The following is an 18,366-nucleotide window of genomic DNA, read 5'->3' on the forward strand; positions in this document are numbered from 1 at the left end:
ATTGAACAAAATAGGAGTCAACAAGGAGTATGGTTGGACATTTATTTTCAATCACTACAATTGTTTCTATGCAACCGTTTCCTTGCATTATGACATCTAGTTGGGTGTCTATTCAGGTGATATGTAAATAATGTCTCTATAAGTTCAAATTCTCAGCTTCAAGAGCATCCTCTTTGTCTGTCATGGTCTGAAGTTAGTAGTAGCCACTGAGTTTATCAAGGTGTGTTGTTGCTAAACCAACTGTACTCCTTCTTGTTGGCTCCAATTTTTTCAATTATCTATTCATGCATGACAGAAGCCCCTGGAAGTACGTATAATACTGCTACTAGATAACACTGGGTGAAATCTGAAGGTGGACGAGCCTTATACTGTACTGTAATACATTAACAGAATATACCATAACTAATATATATATATATATATATATATATATATATATATATGGGGATTTGGAAGTCATTTTTCATTTACTGAAAACCAGTTGTGTGTGGGCCTTGAAGCATAGTCCACTATTTCCTATTCTTAGTGGCTTGTTGTGAAGAGAGGATTAGCCTAGTCTACTGTATTATTTGTACATCATTTGTATTTATTTCTGTGAACCTTCTGTGAACATGGTGGGTTTTGGTAAGAAGGGGCACAATGATGTCTGATGTCGTGGCGCAAGGTTTCTGGGTGATTTAAATAAAGCTGGAGTAGTTGTACAACAATATCAGAAGAATGGTGGAAGCATGTAAGTGTGGAACCATCTGTATGAAGGCATCACACACACAAACACCTGACTGTTTTCGTAAAGGTACTATTGGTTAAAAGGAATGAAAAGGAAGACAGTCCCTAAGGAAAATTGCAGGTTTTGGAAGTGTTGTTCTTGTGCATTATACTTAGGTGTTGTTTTAGATTATTTCTTAAAGTGAGTATATTTTGTATATATGGTTAGCAGAAAATCAAGTAGAAAGCAGTGATAATGTCACTGGTGGTAAGAATGGTATGTGTGGCATGACTTTTGTTAAAGGCAACATGTATATTTTTTAAGTTTGTGAGTAGTGTAGTGGTTGTCTGTTGAGGTCTGAATTTATGTTGAGGTTTTGAAAGGGGTATGTGCTGTTTAGTGATATCAAGGACTTAGTGTTGAATGAATGAATGTGTCTATGATGTTACTTCAGTTCTGTTTCTGTTAAGTTTTAACAATTATAATTTTGCTCAGCTTTCAGATTCTGGGAATTGTACAGTGTTTGTTGGTGAGTGCAGTTATTCCTTCAGGCCCTAGATGTTTTAGTTGTATGCTTGTGATTTTGTCTGACCATGAGGCTTTTGAGCTTTTAGATTTCTCTTTTGCTTTTTTTGGTGTCTGATGGAAGGAAAGGATCAAAATGTTGATCAAGATGGAAGGTGCTTATTTTTTTTGTTTTGTGTTCCTGTTTTCATTATGTGGTCTTTGGTGGTTGGTTTACAAGAAATGTCTGACGGATGTTTGCTTCATGTTGCAGTGTGAGTATATGTTATTTGAGGTTATTGTGGTATGAGATGTGGTGTGATCTTTGTTGATTTTGCGAATTACTCTATATAGTGTTTTACTGTTAGTTTTATGGTTTGTATTCAACCCAGTTGTGTACCAGTCTTGCAATGATATAATTTCTTTTTATTCATTATTTTTATTTATTCATTTCCTTTTTTAGTTGTTTGATATTAAATGTGAAGTCTATTGTCATTGAGGTTGTCACTGGTTTGTGAGGTTGGTTATTTATGGTATGCAATTGTGATTGCTTGGGTATTTTTTTATGTTGCTTTGTGGTGTGTTCTTTTTGGATGCGTCTATAATTATTTTGTTGAATATGTGTTCTGCTATGTTTGTGTTGGTGGTCATGGTGGTGTTAAATTCCAAAAACCTTGATTGTATTTCTTGATGTAATTCATTCCATTGTGCTTTTGTTCAGGCGTGTAAAAGTGGATTTGGTTTCTTCAATGTTGTACAAGTAAATTGTGATCATTTATTGGTGATCAAGAAAAGTTGGATAATTGTTTGTCATGCAGTAGCTAGGTGTAAGAACCAGAAGGTGATGTTTGGGATGAATAGTTGTTGAAGTTGGCTTGGTTGTATATAGTGTAGTGTGTGTGTTGGTGTGGATTGTTTAGAATGTGAGGGGAGTTTAATTGTACAGATATTACTCATTTTGTCATCTGTATTCTTTGTAAACAAGGTGTAAAGTGCATTGAGGTCTCCTGCAATGATTGTGTTTGTAGGAGTAAAGTATTGTTGTTGTTGTTGGTAAGGTTGGTCTGTATGGTTAAGAGGTTTGCTTTGCAGCCATGTGGATCGAGGTTCAATCCCACTGTGCAGCACCTTGGTCAAGTATCTGCTTCTTTAGCCCTGGGCTAACCAATGCCTTGTGAATGAATTTAGTAGATGAAAACTGTACAAAGGCCATTGTGTGTGTGTGCTTGTGTCTGTGTATGAATATATTCTGTGCTGAGCTCACCTACAGACTGTGATGTTTGTTGACATTTCCCTGTTAACAATTCATCCCACTAGCTCTGTTTTTGAAGGCAAGTGTAATGCACCAGCATGACCGCAGCCACTTGGCTAAAACACATAAATAAATAAATAAATAAATAAATAAGGATTAGCAGCAGGAAGGGTACCTGGCTGTAAAATAATGCTTCAATATGCATTCATTTAACCAGTGCTAGCATGTAAAAACTTGGTGTAAAACAAATGAACATATGTACATGATATATATATATCTGTGAAAGTGCATGGCTCAGTGGTTAGTGTTGGACTCATAATCATTAGGTAGTGAGTTCAATTCCCAGACCAGGCTGTGTGTTGTATTCTTGAGCAAGACACTTTATTTCACCTTGCTCCAGTTCACTCAGCTGTAGAAATGTGTTGTGACATTACTGTGCCAAGCTCTATTGGCTTTTGCCTTTTCCTTGGATAACATTGGTGGCATGGAGAGGGGAGGCTGGTATGCATGGGTGACTGCTAATCTTCCATAAACAACCTTGCCCGGACTTGTACCTTGGAGGAAAACTTTCTAGGTGCAATCCCATGATCATTCATGACTGAAAGAGGCCCTTTATTCTCTTTTGGTTTTGCAGGAATATAAATAAAACATAAAAAACAGACAGTGTTGGAACTCTTTTAAACAAAATAATATATTCCTCTATACACAATCATACAAAACCCCCTTTTTTTTGTACTCTCATATATATATATATATATATATATATATATATATATATATATATCTGTAAAACAAATGAAAGGGGATCCAGGAATCCAAGTGGCTACCTCAGTCAGCCTTCCTGCAAATACTAACTAACAGACTGTATAGAAAGGAACAGTGCTTTAGTAGAATCATGTTTTGCACAAACTAAAAGATCTCTGACATTTTCTTCACTTTTTTTGCTTGTTTGTGTGTGTGTCTGTGTTTGTGTACGTGTGCACTCTTTGTGTTGCTGGTTTATCAACATATTCAATGTCTTTTGTGATATCTATCTGTATACTTAATGCAAGTTTTTATACATGTTAGAAGTCCACTTCCATTGTCAAAGTGTCTGTCTCATTGCTTTGAATATAATTTGAAATGCTGCATATTTGAGTCCTGTCAGTAAGAATGCTTCCTGAATTATTGCTATAAAGGTGTTTTTAATGCTGTTAGTATTTATTTAGAGTGTGTGTTTGTGTTTGTGTGTGTGTGTGTGTGCGTTAACAAAGTTTATCTTTGTGCTTGAAGTGTTTATTTTGAGATGCATTTTGTGCAGACCTGTAATGTTGGGAAAAGAGATAATAATGCTTTTTGTTTTTATTTTTATTGATATTGGTATTGTTCTTATTTTTCCTTTTAAGTTATGTATTTTTCTGAATTATTTGTAAATATTTGTTATTTGAATGTTCTTCTGTGAGGATTTTGTAAACTTTGTAGATTGAGTTTAAAACTCACTTCATGCAAAATCATAGCTGCTGTCATTCCCTGACAGGGTTTGCACATGTGAAAGTCAAAATGTGAATGTTAAAAAATTGATCCAATCAAATGAGTTGGCATGGGTTGGACGGTTTAACAGGAGTTGTTCAGCTAGGAAGATGTCCTGACTTCAGTTGTCTCTTTTGGCATGGTTTCTACAGCTGGATGCCCTTCCTAAAACAAACCACTTTACAGAGTGTGCTGGGTGCATTTTACATGGCACTGACATTTACAAAGGACTTGGTTGTATGTTTGGATGACTTAGCCAAGTAAATCTACATGTAAACTAATAATGCTATTAGACATAGATTATAACAACTCCTACAATCCACCAGCTTCTTAAGAGCTTTAATTACCATTACTTTATAATTCATATAAACGTTAAGGATTATATGGAGGGGTTCTTTCATTGTCGATCTAGCCATCCTCAAGTGCTATATTTCTACTACTTGTCTTATTTGGTGTTTCCATTGTATTGTTTATTTTTCAATCCCTTCTATTTGAAGTTGTATCTCCCTCACTTATGCATTCTAAGAAGTACTGCTAGTTTTTATTTGGGTGGCAGGATGGATAATAAAAATTGAAAGATTTTAGCTGTTTTTCCATCATATATTTTTGTTTGATATTATTGAATGCGTTAGTATGCAGTTCTTTCCAAACATTTTTGCTAACGATTTTCATTTTCTTTTTTTTATTTTATAGCTAATATTTCTCAAGATGGAACTCTTAACGAAGTGTCTTCAAAACACAAGCAAATAGATAATCAGTCTACTGCTGCTATTTCAACTGCTGCAACATTAAGTTCAGGGGAAGATACTGTGGACGACTCAAGGGAGATAAATTTCATGAAACCCACAGATTCACCCAGTAACGAATCTTCAAATTCTCTTAAAGAAACTAATCTTGATGTAAACACTAGCGATGCAAACAAAACTTCTTTAAACCTCTTAGATTCTGCCGATTCCAACCTTGATAATGTTCCTGGTTCTAAAAAACAATCTTCGATCAGTGATAAATCAGAAATATGTACAACTCAGAGGGGAGACGGCTGGGATAATTCTTGTTGCCTAACTTCAAATTCATCTTCAGAGCTGCCTTTGGAAAAAATAAACACTGGTGGCAAGTGTACCAACATATCTCCTGTGGATTTGCCAACTGAGCAAAACCAACAAAATATAACAATTTCAGATTTAGGTGCTAATACACATGTGCAACAACAAAATAGCAGGGAAGCTTCTAGTTTGCCACAAAATGAAGGTCACGGTGTTAAAGTTGAACTTTCATTGGCAGAAAGTGATAATGATGCCACAGCTGCTCAAGCAAGTGCCAGTTGTGAAGTGCCTAAAAGGTCTGAAAGGGTCATTTCCAAAACTAGCTTGTCTTTGGCGGATTCTTCCAAAGATGTAGACGACCACTTATCTAAGCGCAGTGATACAGACTCTCAGGACATAACACCTTCTGAGTCATTGAGTATTCCTTCAGATAAAGATATTGACGGTATCCCTATAGAAACTGCTGACAATGAGAATGGACAAAGTTTATCTAAAATTGCCCTAGATGGCTCATCTTCATCTTCTGTGCAGAGTATTTACCATATAAAATGGATTCATTTTCAATCACAAAAGGTACCCATTATTACTCAAAATGAAAATGGTCCATGCCCGTTGCTTGCAATAATGAATGTATTGTTGCTACAAGGGCGAGTAACTCTGGATTCTACTTCAGAATTAATTACTTCAGAACAACTTATGGATCACTTAGGTGAATGCATCCTGCAAAATGTTCCTAAGGTAAGCAGAAGAAAAAAACTATTTTCTCTTTTTTAATTCATAAATGTTTTTTGATTTTTGTTGTTGCTTTTTTTCTATTATTATTGTCATTTATGCACAAGGCCTGAAATTTAGGGGGAAGGGGCTAGTTGATACCAACAACTCAAGTAAGCAACTGGTACTTTATTTTATCATTCCCAAAAGCAAGCAAGGCAAAGTCAAGCTCAGTGGCTTTTGAATTCAGAATGTAAAGATAGGTGAAATACTGCTAAGCATTTTATCTAACATGCTAACATTTCTGCCAGCTTGCTACTTTAGAAATCATTTAAAATATAAAATGTTCTCTCCAGCTTTAACTCCCAAACTTCCAAGAATCGTTTTTTTCTGTTATTTTATGCATTGACTGTTCTTCTTCATGAAAGAAACTGTACTTAAAACCTCATAGTTTGTTATTTAAACTCGTTCTTTAAGTTAAATTCAAATTATATTCAGATTAGGTTTCACCAAATTTGTGCAAAATTAAGGTTTTTAATTTAATTTGATCTGATGCTTAAAGCTTTTAGTTTATATATATTCCAAGATAATGGTATTGATGAACAGGAATTTCTCCAGTTTCAAGTTTATGTAATTAATATTCCTTAGAATATTCCATCTTAATTGTGCTAAATTTACATAATGTTTCTAGTTTCTGACAAGTAAATTGGAAAATATATTCATATGCATGAATTTATATGCAATTATTAACTTGTGTTATACATGTATTTGGTCTATTGATTATTGATTAAATTTAGTCTTCCACTTTAATTCAGAAATTAAATTTGCATTTTCATATAAAATATAATTAAAAGTATGAACTAAGAACAATTATATAAACAATCATACAGTGGCATGTGCTTATAAAGAAATATTGAATAAAGTTTGAAATGCTGTTATAGAAGAATCAAATCAAATAAAACAGATTTAAAATTCTTGATTTGCCAAGCAGGACCTTTTTACATCATTGGCATTTCATAAAACTGAACATTGACAACTGTATGACAGATCTTCTATGCAGTTGCTCTGCTCCTTAGAAATAGTACCCAGATCTCCTTCAGATAATACCCTAGATTCACAGTATCTGAAATAAAGATCTAATATTTACAGCTGGAAGGCCTTTGAGGAAACATCTCTGCTTAGTCAGAACTGACTTAGAGGAAACAACTTTTGTATACAAAACCATGAACTTATTCAGACCAATTGATTTAGTTATTGTAATCAAATTTGTCAATCCTAGAAAGTTGATTGGGACAGTCTTCTCTGGAAGGACTTGAACTTAAAACACTAATGTCTAAATAGAACTAAATACCACAAGGAATTTACTCTGATACTTCAGTCAATTCACTGTTCTAATAATAACCTTTACAATTTTAAATTTTATTCTTAGAGAGTGTTTCTTAATGTTGAAATCTTATTGTATTTTTCCTTTATGAACAGACAGCCTCAGAAGCTGATCGGTTAAATTACCAACAAAACATGCAGGATGGTATGGCAGTGGTCCACAAATTGCAAACTGGATTGGATGTCAATGTTGGTTTTAAAGGGTAAGCTAGCTACTATTATAAAAACTAATTAATTTTATATAAGAAATTCTTTCTAATTTTGGTTCAAGTTCAGCAATTTTCTGGGAAAGGAGTTGATTACATGAGCCCCAGTGTTCAACTGGTATTTTATTTTATCAACCCTGAAAGAATGAAAGGCAATGTTGTCCTTGATGACATTTGAACTCCAAACATAAAATGCTGGAAGAAATGCCACTAAGAATTTTGTCCAGCATAATAGCAATTCTGCCAGCTCACCATTTCAATTTTATATAAGATATATTTACTCTAAAGCAGTTTCAGATTGTAATTTGTAGAAAGAGTAAACCTGAAAATATAACAGTTGAAGAATTATGACCTCAAGCTAGTATTAGTCAGTTGTTATTTTGTTATTTTATATGTTAGGTGAGGCTATATTCTGTTTAATCCAGAACACTTTGAAGATTTTAATGTTAGTGAATTCTTGATATTGACTAAGTACTTCAACCAAGCATTGCACAAATGCTTGGTTTGCAAACTCTCTTAAATCATACCTTAAGATTATAAATAATGAACACTAAATTGATAACAATCTCTGATGTATAAAAGGATGGCGGTTCGTGGCTGGAATTCCTTTGATGATAGGTTTCCTAGATCAGAGCTGATTAGGAATTAAGAAGCAACAATAATGCATGAAGTAACCAATATAGTTGTGTGTATGTGTGTAGTTTAGAAGTTTGCTTTGCAACCATGTGATTTTGAGTCTAGTGCCACTGTATAGCATGTTGGGTAAGTGTCTTCTACTATAGCCCTGGACTACAATTGCTTTGTGAATGCAATTGGTTGACAACAATTGTATGAAAACCTGTTGTTTGTGTGTGTGTCTGTATGTATGAATGCTCAAATTCAGTAACACCTTCACATGGAATTGCTCGAGCAAAAGCAACAAATTGCTCCAAATTGCACTTTTGAAATAGAATATAAGAGAGGTTAGCAACATTATGCTGTAAAATAATACCTCCATAATAAGCCTTCATCTTACCTATGCTAACATAGAAAAACAAATGAAGGAATGAATATAAAGTTTTGGCAATCAGCAGATTTTTACTTTTATCATATGTTAAAACTAAATATTCTAAGGAGTAAGGAACTGTTTATTAAGGATCTAGCCTTGGCTTCCTTCCTCCTGTTATTATTGTTCTTAGAGCATTCAAAACCAAATGTCCTTAAGACAACCCTACATAAAAAGTTTCAAACCTATAAGAATGCTCCATAGTCACAACACTAAAGTCAGCAAGAAAAAGCTCAAAATGCTAATTGATATCAGAAAATATAAAATCCCTATATCATTATGAATTGGCTGTCCTTTATAGGTAGGGAGTAAGTAGGAATTCGGTAAACTTTGTAAACGGTATGAGTAATGGATACACTGAAGATGTAGTCTGGTTTCTGGTAAATTAACAGGAAGCCAGAATTTCAGATGTGATAGATTAGATGTGCAAGAATAGTTTTCAGCAATATCAGTCACTTGAAATGCTGGATAGTTCTTCTTACCTAAAGAAACTAATTAGCATTAAATATTTAGAAGCTAGATTAAAAACAGGGTTTGTCTATATCTGCTAAAGATAAACTCTGTCTGGTCTGTTTAAGAAGTGAAATGAGACAAGAAAGGTCAGGAAGAAATTGCAGAGAACAAGTGAACTGAGAAAGCAGCTAAGTATTAAAGGTATCAACCATTGAGACAAATATATCGGTATGAACTTGTGATATGAATAGACAATTGTGGTATTTGTTCCCTCTACATTCACTCCTTTTTGTTCATGATATAGTTCTACCTTCATGAGTTTCAACCTGACTATGCTGAACTCTGAAGCAGTCTTTAGAGGAACATACATCATCATTATGATTATCATTGTCTGATGTCTGTTTTCCATGGGTTGGACGGATTGTTTTTCAGACATAGGTATTTGGTTCATAACTTATTTTCTGGTGAAAGCAAAGTTCCTCATGACCAGCATATAATCAGTTTCCTGGTTTGACAGAATAAGCTAATTTATATCACAAAAGATTTTTGTGCCTAATGAATTAGCTGATTAGCTTTTAATGTAAATGATATTAAACATTGAGTGCTAATTTGAGACACAAAAGAGAAATAGGTCCCCTCGAACCACATATCTATTACTTGTCAAGTGACCAGAGTGCCTGCCTTTCCTCTTACGAAATTAGATACTCTAGTTTGTCCAGCTATTTTATCTCCATAATATAATTTCTTTGTCATTTATCATAGAAGAATGGGTTATTCTATGATTTATGTCACATCAGCAGACCTGTTTGGTTTTTATCTTGCTATATTTTTGTTAGTAGCACACCAAAGTATGTGTCCAAATGTCTTCTGATATGGCTATAAGAATCCTCTAGTATAATAATGATTTCCATATCAATGTCTCTCATAAAACTGGTTTTTCTATTCTTCTATCAATTTTACTTTTGAAATTGACAAGTCCTTTTAACAAACAGATAAATGGATTTATATAAATATCTTCTGTTGGCTTCTCTACTTTCATATATTTCATTTCTTTCAGTGTACAAGATTTTGAAATCACTCCAGAATATATCATCTTCGATTTGCTGGGTATCTCTTTATATCATGGTTGGTTAGTTGATCCACAGTCACATGAAGTAGTATCTGCTATAGGTAAATGCAGTTACAATCAGCTTGTAGAAAAAATAATTGTACAGAAGAATTCAGACAGCAATGAACAGATTACTGAAGGTGAGTTTGAACACATTACCTGATGAATTATTATCCTAATAATTGTACTTCTCTTTTGTATGCTATTAATCATCATCATCATCGTTTAACATCCACTTTCCATGCTAGCATGGGTTGGACGATTTGACTGAGGACTGGTGAACCAGATGGCTACACCAGACTCCAATCTGATTTGGCAGAGTTTCTACAGCTGAATGCCCTTCCTAACGCCAATCACTCCGAGAGTGTAGTGGGTGCTTTTACGTGCCACCGGCATGAAGGCCAATCAGGCAGTACTGGCAACGGCCACACTCAAAATGGTGTATTTTATGTGCCACCTGCACAGGAGCCAGTCCAGCAGCACTGGCAACGATCTCGCTTGAATGTCTTTACACGTGCCACCGGCACAAGTACCAGGAAGGCGACGCTGGGCACAGGTGCTATTATTTATAATTAAAATAGCAAACACATTTGACATATGCTTACATGTACACAACACAAAATAGAGGCAACAGGAGATGTACAAGTAGGAGATGTACAAGTAGGAGATGTACAAGTAGGAGATGTACAGGAGATGTACAAGTAGGAGATGTACAAGTAGGAGATGTACAAGTAGGAGATGTACAAGTAGGAGATGTACAAGTAGGAGATGTACAAGTAGGAGATGTACAAGTAGATGTACAAGTAGAAGATGTACAAGTAGGAGACCTTATCCAACAAATACCAATACTGAAAAAAATAGACAATAAATCAATGATATGGTTGTGTAGGATTGGTTTTTATGGACCTTTAAAATATCTCTGAAATATTTTGTCAGTGTATTCCCTGATTCTGATATAGCTTTTATGTACCCACACCACCATTTTGCCAACAGTAGCCCTCCCCTATTAACTCTCTTTGCTCCCCTCTGTTTCCACAATTGTGTACTACTGACTTTCTCCCTGGCACAGTGAATCTCTCTTGCACTACACCCACTCACGTTTCATGTCATCTGTGGAGTTTTGTGCTGTCCTCTGGCTCACCAGCACCTGTTAAACTATCCAACCTATGCCAGCATGGAAAACAGATGCTAGATGATGATGATGGTGGTGGTCAGAGCAACAAGATTATAATGACATGAAGATAGGTAACAACTGTAAAGATTGGGTAGGGTTGAAAGTGGATGAAGTGAGCAGTGGGTAAGGGATAAAGGAAGACCAATGATGCATGAGTTGGGGGAGGTAGAGGGATGCAGAAGAGAGCAGGATGGGGCAACAGGATAGTAACAATGATATAGTTGATAGGAGAAGGGAGAAAGAGAGATGATATGTGGTTGGGTTGGCTGCATGAGTGGTGAGAGAGAAGAGGCATGAAGTGAGATTTGATGGTTCAGGAGGGGAATTGGTGTAATTTGTGAGTGGAGAGAACCATATTGGTTTCAAATTTTGTCACAAGGCCAACAATTCTGGAGGAGGGGGTAAGTTAATTACACCGACCTCAGTTCTCGGATTTAAAAAGGATGTAAGTCACAGTTGACCTAGGGCAGAATTTTTATAAAAATTAAATTATAACTATTATATGTATGCCATATCTTCTGTTCTATCCCCATGGTGGCAAAAAGAATACTTCCAAATTTACTTGTCACATGGCAACACTCTAGTGAGTGTGTGTGTCATCATCATCATCATCATCATCATCCTCATTTAACATCCACTTTCCATGCTGAGGTGAGTTGGACGGATTGACTGAAGACTAGCAAGCCAGAAGGCTGTACCAGGCACCAATCTGATCTAGATGCCCTACCTGAGCCTTGAAGATTGTGAGCACAGTGGACGCCCATCTGTCATCGCTGACGGTCAATTAAAGAGTGTCATTGAGAAAGATCCACGTAAAACCACTTGAGAACTGGCAACAGAACTTCAAGTTAGCCAGAAAATTGCCTGCAACCATTTGCATGTGATTGGAAAATAAAATAAAAAGCTCAACAAAAATCAGAAAATGTGCATAAAAGGAAATTTGCCCGTCGCTTCTTCTCCATAACCAGACCGATCCATTTCTCAACCATATTGTAACTTGTGATGAAAAGTGGATTCTGTACCATAATAAAAAACGTTCTTCATAGTGGTTGGACCAAACTGAAGCACCAAAAACCTTCCCTAAACCCAAGCTCTTCAAAAAGAAGGTTATGGTGATTGTTTGGTGGTGTACTGCTGGATTCATCCACTATAACTTCTTAAACCTCAGAAAAACCATTACTGGAGAAACATATTGCCATGAAATTGCCAAAAGGAATGAAAAACTGCTACTCCTCCATCCCAGAAGAGAGCCAATCATTCCTCATGACAATGCTCAACCACACTTTTCACTAATGATGCTCCAGAAGTTGAGAGAACTTGGCTACAAAGCTATTCCCCAGACCTTTCTCCTACTGACTACCACTTTTTCAAGCACCTTCATGGTTTCCTGGAAGAGAAGGAGTTCAAAAATGAAACTGATGCTGAGAGTGCATTCAAAAATTTCATCAGCTCCAGAACTCCAAATTTTTATGTTACCGGAATAAACAATCTTGTAACTCGTTGGCAAAAGTGTGTTGATTATAATGGTACTTATTTTGATGAATAAAATTTTCGCATTGTTGAAATATATTGTGATGAATTTCATGTTTCAAAAACGTTGCTTACTTTTTGCTCAGCCTGATATTTCTCTTTGTGACGATTTCTTAATAGCTTATTATTTCATTAAATTAGTTTTATAGCTTCTTTTGTTTTGTCTTTTATCTTTTTTTTTTTTAGATAAAGATAAAAATTATTTTATTAAATTAAACAAAACGTTGCTTACTTTTTACTTAACCTGATATATATATATATATATATATATATATATATGTAAATTTTGCATGTGATATTTTGTTCGTGTCATTATTATGTCATCATTTCCAAAACAAATTAAACTTTTATTGTTTTCTTTTTTTTTTCATTATCAAATTCTTATAGCATTAATAGCAGAAACCTTTTTAGAAAAGACAGCTTCTCAGTTGACATACCATGGACTCTGTGAATTAAATAGCACCGTCAAAGAAGGAGAGCTCTGTGTTTTCTTCCGGAATAACCATTTCAGCACTTTATATGGGCATAAGGTAAAGTTGATTTAATTTTAATCTTTAATTTCATCATTATCCACTCTTTCATTACATCTATGAGAGAGTGGTTATAGCTTGTTGACAAGTGGCTTTTCGCTATTCACATAAATGGCTTTGTTTTTGATGTGTGTGGATTTTTAATGATTTTTAATCAGTTGTTGTAGAGGGACAGCAACTGGTTAGAACTAAAGACATTTTTTAGCCCTGGAAAGGAAAATTTAAATCTGCCATGCCTCCTGAAATTCGCCAATACTACGCCTGATATCCCTACCTGCATACGCATGCACACATGTATATTATGATTCATACACTGTTCACTTTCCTGACTTTTGTAAATAATTCTATGTACTGTACTGTACATGCACCTGCGCACTATACAAAATAATTTCCTTACTTTTTTTTTTTTTACCTTACTGTCTTTGTTTTCGAAAACTTAGACTAACTTTATAGTGTTGGAGTTATTTCCCTTGCATCTTGTATGTTGACAAATTCTTCTTTGTAAATTGAAGTTTTTCAGGTCACCGTTTTAACGTTAGATTTTATCCTATCAACCTCATGATTTTTATGTCAGTTTTTCCCTACTTGGATGGGTTGGATGGGTGTTTTCCAACACAGCATCTGCTTTGATCCTTTTTTGTCATCTCCTTTGTTAGGCTCAGTATCTTAAGATAGGTTTCACCACTTCTGCCCATGTCTTCCTTGGTCTTCCTCTCCTACAGTTCCTTTCCACTTTGGATCTCTCAGCACTTCTTTATCCATTTGTTGTGGAAATGAAGTGGAATGTGTTTTTATTTATTGTTGTTTTTTTATACGGGTGAAAGAAACAAGTTTGGTATCTCCCAATTGGAAGGTGTTTTTGAGGTTTGTATTATAGAATCAATGTAGGTTGGTATGTGGTATCTAAATCGCTTGCTTGACATCCAGTATTGGTATATTTACGTACTTTTGACTCAGTAGTTTGGCAAAAGAGACCAGCAGAAAAAATATCTAGCTTAAAAAAAAATGTACTGGGCTCAATTCATGAATGGGGAAAGGTAGGGTGGAATGAAAAGTTTTATTATACATAAAAGAGTGAGCGTTGTTGCATGTGATGATCAGTAGGTTGTTGATGTATAGAAGGGAGAGAATGAGGAACAACATTCATGGGCATATGATAAATGCTGAAAGCACCTTGTCCAAGGTGCTTTCATCATTTATCATATACATAATCCCCATATACTGCAATAATATTCCTCACACTTTCCATTGCATTGCATGTGCCGAATACACCCCTTTGTCACTTCCATTATAGCTTTGAAAAAATAACCGTTAAAATCGAACTGCACTCTTCAAACCTTGCACTAAGAATAAACACAGTAAAATTACTACCTGCTTTTATAGTAAGTTGATGCAGGTAGTTTATCCTGTCCCCCTCTGGCTTTCATGCAGTTGAAAACACCGCATTATTTATGAGATGACCTAATATATATGTATACACACATATATATATATATATATATATATTAATAATTAATGGTACTAACAGACAGTACCGGCATGCTGACATATCAGTCAAAATGTCCAAACCACAAGTTTTTGCTTAAATACGAAGGTGAAAGCAGGCTTCAATCACCCTTATATATATATATATATATATATATATATATATATATATATATATATATAGAAATATATATATATATATATATATATTCTTTCATTCATTTACAGTCATGCAGCTGCGGTCATGCTGGAGCACCACCGTGGTCATTTTGACTTCCTCAGTCCGGGATGTTTCACATTACCACTCCTGTATATACCTTTGTCCCAGCTGTTGGCCTATTTGGTGTATGAGGGACGCTACCCTCTTCTACCCCACATTTCAGGCTGTTGATTCATCCAGCATTGTGGAGAGGAGGATGTCTAGTTCCTTTTTGAAGACTTCTACTTCCACCTTTTGCAGATTTCTTAATTTTGTGGCAGGACATTGAAGAACTTTGAATCCTAAACTATTGCAGTACTGGTCCTGAATTTAGATGGAGTGTATGGTACCTTTGGTACAATACAATGGCAGCCAATTCTGGCATTTGTATAAAACTCAGTGCCGAAATTAGGTACTAGCCCTTCTAGGATTTTTTATATGTATGTTATTGCATATCTCTCATGCCTTCGCTCCAGGGAGTAAAGTTGCAGTTTTCTCAGCCTATCCCTGTAGCTCATCCACTGCACTATTGCAATCTTTTTAGTGTAGTGATGCTGGACTGCTTCAAGCTCTGCTGTTAGTTTAGCACTATGTGGTGTCCAAAAGTAGGAGCAGTAGTCCAGGCAGCTGAGAGCAGAGGTTCTCCACAAGGTCAACATAGTTTCTTGGTCTCTTGTCTTGAAGGACTTCAGTATCTATCCTGCCAGTTGTCTGCACTTTGCTGCCATCTTGCTAATGTGCATATAAAATTATGCTTCATTGCACATACTGATCCCCAAGTCTTTCACTGCCTGTGCATGGTTGTTGCCAGTGCCGCCAGACTGGCTTCTGTGCAAGTAGCACGTAAAAGACACCATTTGAGCGTGGTCGTTGCCAGAACCGCCTGACTGGCCCTTGTGCCGGTGGCACATAAAAACACCCACTACACTCTAGAAGTGGTTGGCATTAGGAAGGGCATCCAGCTGTAGAAACTTTGCCAGATCAGATTGAGCCTGGTGCAGCCTTCTGGCTCACCAGTCCTCAGTCAAACCATCCAACCCATGCCAACATGGAAAGCGGACGTTAAATGATGATGATGATGATATATATATATATATATGTATGTATGTGTATATATATATATATATATATGTGTGTGTGTGTGTGTGTGTACACAAGCACATACATTGAATACAATACATAAACAGGAAACTCGGAGTAATAATAGAATGGTTGGTTATCATTTGAGTGAATGAATAAGCTCTACTATGTGTATTAAGTTTTCTTTTGTCCAAATGTACAAACACACTGTTGTGCATATAGTAGAAGACTTGCCCAAAGTGGTTTGCAGTGCAATTGAACTCAAAATCACATGGTTGATGAGTAAACTTCTTAATCATACAACCACTCCTCTGTATGTGTGTGTGTGTGTAATGCTACTAAAATTCCAGCAGTTGATAAGTTAAGCTAAGTTGTAACTTGTATTATCAGCACCAAAATCAAGCATTTAAACAGCATCACTTAGAGAGAGGGTAACTCCAATAGTTATAGTAACAGATTTGTATGATATTAAATAATAAAAATTGATTGGCAGAACAAGAGAGCTTGGCTATATTAGATAGAGTGGTTATTGTTTTGATATATCTCCAACTTAGTGTTGCTTTATTTAATCCAGTGAACATTTTAAAAAAATGCCATGTCTTTATCATTGATGTAATACACTTACAAGTTGCACTAAACACATGCAATAAGAAAAACTAAGAATATGGTCTACTTCAGTGGTTCTCAACGACTTTTTTTTTACCAATGTGGCCAGTGCTGGTATCGTGAAAGTAGCATGCAGGTGGCATGTAAAAACACCTTCTGAGTGTTGGGCCTCACGGAGGCAATGTGGCCAGTGCCAGTGTTGTGTAACTAACACCTATGCTGGTGGCACACAAAAGGCACTTTCAAGTGTTGGGCCTCATGGATGCATTGACAAATGACCGAAACATGTAGAAGACCCATCATGTAGAAGACCCATCAGCAACATGTAGAAGACCCATCATGCCAACATGTAGAAGACCCATCATGCCAACATGTAGAAGACCCATCATGTAGAAGACCCATCATGCCAACTGTGGCAGACACTGGTATGCAACTGACACCCGTGCTGGTGGCACATGTAAGCATTACACTCTCGGAGTGGTTGGCGTTAGGAAGGACATCCAGCCATAGAAACTATGCCAAATCAAACTGGAGTTTGGTGCCGCCCTTCAGCTTGCCAGCCCTGGTCAAACCATCCAACCCATGCCAGCATGGACAACAGACATTAAATGATGATGATGATGGACCCTCTTTGATTCCTATTTTACTTGGATGGATCCCCATAGCCATTCAATGTTTAAAAAAGTCCTATATTATTTTTATAATCAAATATTATTTTTCGTTTTTGGATTTGGTTTGCAGGATTCTTTATGTGAGTTCGTGTGTTGAAGCATATTCTGTTGTGTCTGGGGAGAGTCATTTTCTTTTTCTACCTTATAATTTAACACACTCACCAAGGTTGTTAAAATATTTGGTAAGAATATAACAAATTTATTGCACATAAACTTTAGCAACATAATCTTATGTGGACCTCTAAGGACCATATGGACCCCAGTCGAGAACCACTGTTCTATATTGTTTCAGCATCGTGTGGGGGGGGGAAGGGTATACTCAGATACTTGATGCACGTGCGCACACATGCACACTCTCTACGTTTCCTTTTTTACCTTCTGTAACTTATAGGTTGTTTCCCTTGAATTTATTTAACACTGTCTGCTTTTCTAATTTATTCTTCCAGTTTTATGTAGACTGCGTTGTTGCGTCATGCTTAAAATAGATCACCCTAATAAATGCCTGAAGGGAACTACTAGTTCTTAGAACAGTTTAGGAGTAGAGCTTAATGTTGTTAAGTTTTATTTCAGAAACAGACAGAATGGATTGGCATCATTTGAGCAAAAGCTAATGAAATTATTTTATTTACTGAAGGTACCAAATTAAGAACTAGATAGTTGTAGATTTCATGACATTAGTATCGTTATCTTGATCAAAAAATAGATTTGTGTGTGTGTGTTTATTTTATGATAATGAGTATGTTTATTTTTCACTGTTGCTAGGTAACAGTTCAACAGACATTTTGTTCAACAGACATGGCAGGAAAGTTGTTTTGGTGTTATCCCATGAAATCATCATATCCAATATGGTTTAGATTTTAAATCCTTTTTCTTTGACATATGACTTGATTATTTTCTCAACTGAACTGAAAAGTTAAGTCAAAATCCACAAGATATAAGTAATGGAAATATCAAACAGTTTGTCAATTATATCATGTTGAGTATTTTAGCAGTTGAGTACTGCTTTTATTGAAGCGGGTATGGAACAATAAAATTAAGTACAATATGTAAAATTAATTATACAACTGATTTTATAATTAAACTGTACTTAACTAATTAGCAGACATTACCTACAATTTTACATGAATTAGTAACCAAATATTATTCAAATCTCACTCTACCAACTTGAAAA

General features: G+C 35.6%; 1 protein-coding gene across 4 annotated transcripts in view; it reads left to right on the forward strand.

The window, feature by feature from the left end:
- LOC106875794 (ubiquitin carboxyl-terminal hydrolase MINDY-2) overlaps positions 1-18,366 on the forward strand; it is a 179,523-nt gene that overhangs the window by 72,303 nt on the left and 88,854 nt on the right. For all 4 annotated transcript variants that reach the window (XM_014924062.2, XM_052968196.1, XM_052968195.1 and 1 more), the window contains exons 2-5: positions 4,665-5,752; positions 7,205-7,311; positions 9,870-10,060; positions 13,012-13,154. In XM_014924062.2, coding sequence (XP_014779548.1) covers positions 4,665-5,752; positions 7,205-7,311; positions 9,870-10,060; positions 13,012-13,154 — 1,529 coding nt within the window. The remainder of the gene's footprint in view (positions 1-4,664; positions 5,753-7,204; positions 7,312-9,869; positions 10,061-13,011; positions 13,155-18,366) is intronic.

This window comes from Octopus bimaculoides, chromosome 5, assembly GCF_001194135.2.
Source record: "Octopus bimaculoides isolate UCB-OBI-ISO-001 chromosome 5, ASM119413v2, whole genome shotgun sequence".
Taxonomy (NCBI): domain Eukaryota; kingdom Metazoa; phylum Mollusca; class Cephalopoda; order Octopoda; family Octopodidae; genus Octopus; species Octopus bimaculoides.